Source organism: Eimeria necatrix, genomic scaffold (genome assembly GCF_000499385.1).
Source record: "Eimeria necatrix Houghton genomic scaffold, Enh_scaff24, whole genome shotgun sequence".
NCBI lineage: Eukaryota > Apicomplexa > Conoidasida > Eucoccidiorida > Eimeriidae > Eimeria > Eimeria necatrix.
In genome coordinates, this window is record NW_013655200.1 from 554 (window position 1) to 7,432 (window position 6,879).

The window sequence follows — 6,879 nt, forward strand, 5'->3', positions numbered from 1 at the left end:
CTAACTTCAACTTCTGAACTTAGTGCAGCTCTTCACGTTGAAAAATCGACGAGATAATATGAAATTTAGAAAATAAAAAAGGAATTGTGACGAAGTTAATCTAAAATATGCTGTTTGGCTGGTGAGACTTCCCGGCATTTGAAAATGTGAAGAGGCTTCGCCTCCGCAATGTGAAAGACGAAAGTGACCACACAGCCTCTTGTTCGACAGAAAAAACGAGTTTCCCTCAAACTTTGGAATTAAATTCAATGAAATTATTATTTAAATCATCATTAGTTGCATTCTGTGCGACATTAAGACTACTTTGGGCGTGTTTGTGGCTTTTGGGAATCTACTTTCTTGCACGCGGCGGGTCTTGCGCTGAATTTCTTCCATTTTAGGTGAGAAGGCCAGCACTTTCCCATTTCTCTGTCTTTCGGAAGGCTTTTCGTGTATATGTGCGTATATTCGGTAGTGTTCTATTCAGTGGCTCCGACGATCCCGCGAAGTCCATTCCTCGCATCCAGTGCGGCTATGTTTCAGAACCCGCGCTTACTTCCCCTTACTTAAGCACAGAATGGCGTATGCGGCAGTCTGGGTGGCGATGCACCGCCTGTAGTAAGCAAAGTTGGGAATTGCTAGAAGAAATAGCCGAAGTGATGCGCCAACACGGGTGGCATTCCAAAAAGCCCGCGTAACTGCGCGTATTTCTCAAATGAGGAGCAAAATATATAATTTTGGGAAAGCAATTTTCAAAAACTAGGCCAAAAAAGGACCTTAATCGCTCTGCAGCGCGGGAACTCGCACCGTGCATTGCACGGAGTCTCTGCCCCATTGCTGCCAGCCCCAGATCCTTCCTTGCAGAAAAGTAGGAACCGCCAAACCCAGCGAAGAGCCCTCTTTTTTCTAGAGTTTTCAGGGACATTGCAGTCAGGACGTGTTTAGGGCGGTGCATTTTACTTTTCAGGGGAACTTCTGGGGTTCGTTGTAGTGCCTAGCGCCGCAGCACCGACTTCACCGCAGCCGTTTGCGAAGGCGTTGTCGAGTGTCTGGAGGAGGAAACTCGCGTCGTCCTTTCGCGTTGTCGGACACAGGAACTGGATTTCGAAAATGAAGGATATGAAGGGGAAGCTAGAGTAGCAAAAACGGGCCCATCTGCGAGGAACCCAACCCCCGCGCTCCTCAGGCCGGAATGCCAGGAAAAGGGAAATCCGCCGCTGCGCCGCCTGCCACGCGGTTCCGACTTGTGTTCCTACTGCAATAGGTAGCTCGGCAACAAAGCGTAAAATAATCCCTATTTTATTTGTATTGCTTGAGTTTGACACACCCGTAGTTGGGTGGGAAGTTCCCGGTGACGGCAGCACCCCCGGAGGCAACGTCGATCTGTCGTTTCAGCAGGAGGCGGAACCTGTCGGAAACGCCTCTGCGGAGCCATGCAGGCAGTTGGTTCTTTTATATTTTTGCCGAGTTTAGGAATGCGTTCAAGTTTCGCGGTGTGGGTGGTGTGCTGCGCCGCAGCGTAGGCATGTGGCCGCGAGCTTGCCGCCGTGCGTTTGCCAAATGGTGTCGAGGAATTAATGGCGCGTTTCTCTTTCTACGCCCCTCGTTCTCAGTCCTTAGCTAAATAAGGCGATTTGGGAATTTTTGCTTCCTTCCAGCTGCAGCTTTCTGCCCGGGCGCCGGCGGGATGAGCAGGCAGGCGCACCGGATCTTCCGCAGCGGCAGCGCCATTCACCCTCCCGGCAAGATGCGGGGCGACTTGGCAAATGCAATACTTGAAGAGGGAGAATTCCGAGCCCGGAGTCGCCGCGCAGCAGCTCACGGGAAGCAGCTGGGGCCCAGCCGGCTGCACTACGTGGGTTTCGCCGTGGCCAGCGTGCTGCTGTACACGATCATCTGCAGGGCGCTGGCGGCTTCTTCCGAGGGCCTGCGGCTGCAGCACGAGTTCGGGGAGGACCTGTGGCTGCCCTACAGCAGCGCGTCTGCGCTGGGGCGGCAGCAGCAGCAGCAGCAGCAGCAGCAGCAGCAGGAGCCGGAGCCGCCGGAGCCGGGTGGCGGGGAGGAGGGCGTTTCTTCTTGGGAGGACGGCGCGGCCTCCGCCTCTGGGGAGGCCGCCGCCGCAGCAGCAGCAGCAGCAGCAGCAGCAGCAGGGGAGCAGAGCTCGACAGCAGACCCTCCGTGGGACTACGACTCGTGGGGTCTGCCGTCTCTGGAGCACTTCGAAAGGACTTTATCTCCGGAGCTGCAGCAGCAGAAAGCAGCCATAGCGAACTTCGCCGCGCGCTTTGCGCAGCAGCCGCGGCCCCCCACGCGCCGCGAACTCGCCTGCGCCAGCAGCGTGGCCAAAGCCCTCTCCAAAGGCGCCTCCAACACACTCGTGGGAATGCTGCTGCCGCTGCAGCACGTGAGCGCCATAGGCCGTCTGGCGGGGCGGCAGCAGCCGCCGCGGCTGGTGCGGGTGGTGCGGATTTTGGGGGAGGGTTTCTCGACTTTGGCTGTGGAGGTGGAGGACGTGGAGGCTGGGGGGGCGTTGGTGATGCGAATTCGGAAATACCACAAAGAGGCTGTCAAGAACTTTGAAAACTCCGAAGTTTTGTTCCTCGAAGTCAAGAGCGAGATCGTCGCGGAGGAAGACGCCGTGCGGCAGGCCTGCGGGGCCGTGCCCGCGGACTTAGTGGCTGCGAAGAAGGGCTTCGCCGTGCCGCTCTTCACCGCGGAAATTGCAAGTTCGCCGGAATTCTCTGTCACCGAAGACCACTACGTGTTTGGGCACGTGGAGCTGATGGAGAAGATGTGGGGCTCTTTGGCGGACCTGCAGAAGCAAGCTGCTGCTGCGCTGCAGCAGAGCCGCGACTACGTGGCGCAGCGGCTGCTGCAGCTGGTGCTGAAGGTGCAGCAGGCCGGCCTCAGCCACAACGACTTGAAGTGGGCCAACGTTTTGCTGCAGCCCGACGGGGCTTTTTGCCTCAGCGACTTCGGCTCCAGCGTGGCCTTTGGCCGCGCCTTCGGGAGCCTCACGGCCACCACGCCGCAGTACCAGGAGCCGCAGCAGACTCTGCGGCCTGCAGCAGCTTTCGAAGATCCTTACACAGTGGCGCATGCAAACAGCGACTTGTGGTCTCTGGGGGTGCTGCTGTTCGAGCTCTTCACCGGCAGCGGGGCCCCCTACGGGGAGGGCCCCTCCAAGAGCCCGCGGGCGGAGGCCAGGGCCCTCGCTGAGAAGCTCTTGAAGCAAAAAGTCCGCTCCGAAGTCCTTTGGCCCAAACTCGCTGCTGCCAAAGTCCCCCACCGCTGGGCCCAACTCATTGCCCGCCTCCTCGAGCCCAACAAGGCCCACAGAATCACCGCCTGGCAAATCCTCGAGGAATTCCCAGACCTCACGCACCACGTCCCCGAGTAGTTGCCCCTGACGCATGCATGCACAAGCGTGCATGCATAAGCATGCAAGTGCATGCAACTGCATGCAAGTGCATGCAAGTGCATGCAAGTGCATGCAAGTGCATGCAAGTGCACAAGCATGCGCTCCGCAGCACTTGCATGCGGCCTTTGCGGACTTGCATGCAAGCGAGAGAGACTTGCATGCAACCGAGAAAGACTTGCATGCGGCCTTTTCGGGACTTGCATGCAACTGCGAGAGACTTGCATGCAAGCTCGAGAGACTTGCATGCAGCCTCGCAACACCTGCATGCAAGCTCTTTCAGACTTGCATGCAGGCTCTTTCAGGCTTGCATGCAAGTCTGAGAGAGCTTGCATGCAATGCAACCTCTTCAGGACTTGCATGCAAGCTCTTCAAAACTTGCATGCAAGCTCTTCAGGACTTGCATGCAAGCTCTTCAACACTTGCATGCAAGCTCTTCTTCAAGGCTTGCATGCAAGCTCTTCAGGAGTTGCATGCACTCTCTTCAGGACTTGCATGCAAGTTCTTCAGGACTTGCATGCAGTCGCTTTAAGACTTGCATGCACTCTCTTCAGGACTTGCATGCAAGTTCTCCAGGACTTGCATGCAAGCTCTTCAGGACTTGCATGCAAGTTCTCCAGGACTTGCATGCAAGTTCTTCAGGACTTGCATGCAAGTTCTCCAGGACTTGCATGCAAGTTCTCCAGGACTTGCATGCAAGTTCTCCAGGACTTGCATGCAAGTTCTTGATGCATGCAGTCTCTTCAGGACTTGCATGCAAGCTCTTCAGGACTTGCATGCAATCTCTTTTTCAAGACGCGCATGCAGTCTCTTCTTCAAGACTTGCATGCACTTTCTTCAGGACTTGCATGCACTTTCTTCAGGACTTGCATGCAAGGATCTCACCGGGGCCTTCTCCAAGTCTTGCATGCAGCAGACTTTGCTGGGGCCTTGTTGAAGTGTTGCATGCATCTGGGGCTTTCTTGTTGCATGCATTCGGGGCTTTCTAGTTCAGTATTGCATGCATCTGGGGCTTTCTTGTTGCATGCATTCGGGCTTACTAGTGTAGTATTGCATGCATCTGGGGCTTTCTTGCTGCATGCATGCATGTGGGGCTTTCCAGTTCAGTACTGCATGCATCTGGGGCCTTCTTGTTGCATGCATGCGGGGCTTTCTTGTTCAGCATTGCATGCATGTGGGGTTTTCTTGTTGCATGCATCTGGGGCTTTCTTGTTGCATGCATGCGGGGCCTTCTTGTTGCATGCATGCGGGGCTTTCTTGTTGCATGCATGCGGGGCTTTCTTGTTGCATGCAAGGAAGTAAGTGCAGGCCACTTGGCGCGGCGATGTGGCCGTGGCTTGCGAGTTGGTAGAGTGGATTTGAATTATGAATTGTGTCTTTTATTTGTCTGCTGCTGCAGCAACTGCTGCTGCTGCAGCAACTGCTGCTGCTGCTGCTGCAGTTCGCTTTCACTTTTATGTTTTCGAAGGGTGGACTTTGCGGCGCTTTGCAGCGCCTTGCATGCAAGCGGCTTTGCATGCAGACGGCTCTGCATGCAAGCCGCTTTGCATGCAAGCGCCTTTGCATGCAAACCACTTTGCATGCAAACCACTTGCATGCAAACCACTTTGCATGCAAACCCGCACAGCACTTGCTCTTCTTTGTTGTGCAGTTACGTTTTGTGGGGCCCCCGGGGGCCCCCGCCACCCATCTTCTGCAGTCAACGCTCGAAGACTTCTGCAGTCTTTTTAATTTCTTAAGAACTTCGACTTAGTGCGAATTCGCTTTTGTTGAAGACCTCGCATGGCCCCTGGCCTTCAACTTCGCTGCGAGTTCGTATTTGGCAGAGTCCTTTGCAGGCAAAAAGTGCAAACAGATTTCTTACAGACTCAACTCGCCAGTCCGCCGCCTGCAGCGCCTCCCGCTGCGCTGGGGGCCGCTGCAGCGGCGGACTTAAGGGCTTTTGGACTTGGGAAAAAAAGCTTTCAGTATTTGCTGCACTTGGGAACTGCGGGGAGGCTGGGGCCTCGGAGTTGCTGTGTGCGGCCGCGAGCCGCGGAAAGCAGAAGCTGGCCAGCTGCCGCGGCTAGGGGCGCTCGAGGGGCCCCCGGGGCCTTTAGACAGCTTTCTCCTGGCCACGAAGTTGCAAGAAAGCTGGCTAAGAGGCCCGCAGAAGAAGAAAAGAGCCCAAGGGGCGGAGGTGTACGCAGTTTCGAGCCAGCGGGTGCTCTGGTTTCCGCGCCACTCGCGTTTTCGCGCGCTGTGCAGCAGCCAAAGAGCCCCCGCGCCCGGCTTTGCGTGTGAAAATTATTATTAAGTTGGAATTTTGCGAAAGAAGCGGCTTTCGTGGCTGGGGGTTGGGCATGCACGTTGCACTACACACGATCCTCTCCGCCGTCCGCAGAACAGCAAGGCGGTTCTCGGGGAAAAATAGCGCGTTTGGGAGTTTCGCGCTGGCGGATGTTGTTTAAAAAGGAAAACTTCCCACTTGGGAAGTTAAACTGCGTGTTTGGAGTAAAAGTATCAATGTATGGCGGGCAATCGGAGGGGGTTTGCTGCGGTGCCGATCACTCACTACTGCACTGGGGAGTGTATGTACAGGGCAACTCCGGGGAGAGCAGACAACTGCGGCGGCCCAATAGGCTTTTTCAGGCGGCAAAAGAGCATTTTTTTGATTTCATTTTGAAAGTCTGTGGAGTTCCTGCGTGGGGAATTGGGGAGTTGGGGAAACAGGGGAGGCTGCAGCGTTGGACCGCCACAACATGCGGGAGCGGAAACTGGCGGTTGCTGGTGGTGGGAGGCGGTGAAGCCTCCGGAGTCCTTCGGCAGTTTTCCAAAGCGAAGCTTGGCGAATTGCGTTAGCAGCGAACTTTGCAAAACTTGCAAAAGCTGCCCCACGCGGCTTTCGAGTTCGGAGGCGCGGCTCGATCGGCAGGCCGGGCTGGCGCGGCGCAGCAGCAGCAGCAGCAGCAGCAGCAGCAGCAGCGCGGGCCGCGTTTGCGGCGAAGTCCGCGGAAGCGAGAGGAGGGGGGCGATCCCCACAGCGCCTGGGCGCTCCGCCTCGAGAAGATGCACTGGCAGCTGGAGGCCACCTCGGAAGGCAGCGTCAGCTTCGAACCCGCCTCCAGCGACCCCGCCGCGTCTCTGCGAAACTCCAAGACTTCTACTTCGCGGCTGCGGGCCCTGGAGGGCAGCCTCTTGGGGCCCCCGCGGCGGCAGCAGCAGCAGCAGCAGCAGCAGCCGCCGAAGGCCCGCAAGCGGCGTTTTCTGCTGCCCGCGGCCTTCCTGGCGCTGGCGAGCTTTTTGCTGCTGGCGCTGAACCTGAAGATCCCGCAGCTGGCGGGGGCCCGTTCGGGCGCCGTGGAGGGGCCCCCGAGCGGGGCCCCCCCGTCCCCGGGGCCCCCCGCGGGGCCCCTCCCCGGGCCCTCGGAGCCCTGCGGGGGGGCTGCGGAGGCCCCCCCGGAGCAGCCGGGGGCCCCCCCCGCGGCCGGGGGGCCCCCCCC

General features: G+C 57.6%; 1 protein-coding gene across 1 annotated transcript; it reads left to right on the forward strand.

Annotated features, from left to right (window-relative positions):
* Window positions 1-1,666: 1,666 nt before the first annotated feature.
* ENH_00034060 (hypothetical protein, conserved) lies at window positions 1,667-3,379 on the forward strand (the record flags this gene model as incomplete). Its single annotated transcript, XM_013584949.1, has 1 exon — window positions 1,667-3,379. One exon carries the CDS (start codon window positions 1,667-1,669, stop codon window positions 3,377-3,379), a length of 1,713 nt encoding a protein of 570 aa, XP_013440403.1.
* Between the last annotated feature and the right edge of the window lie 3,500 nt (window positions 3,380-6,879).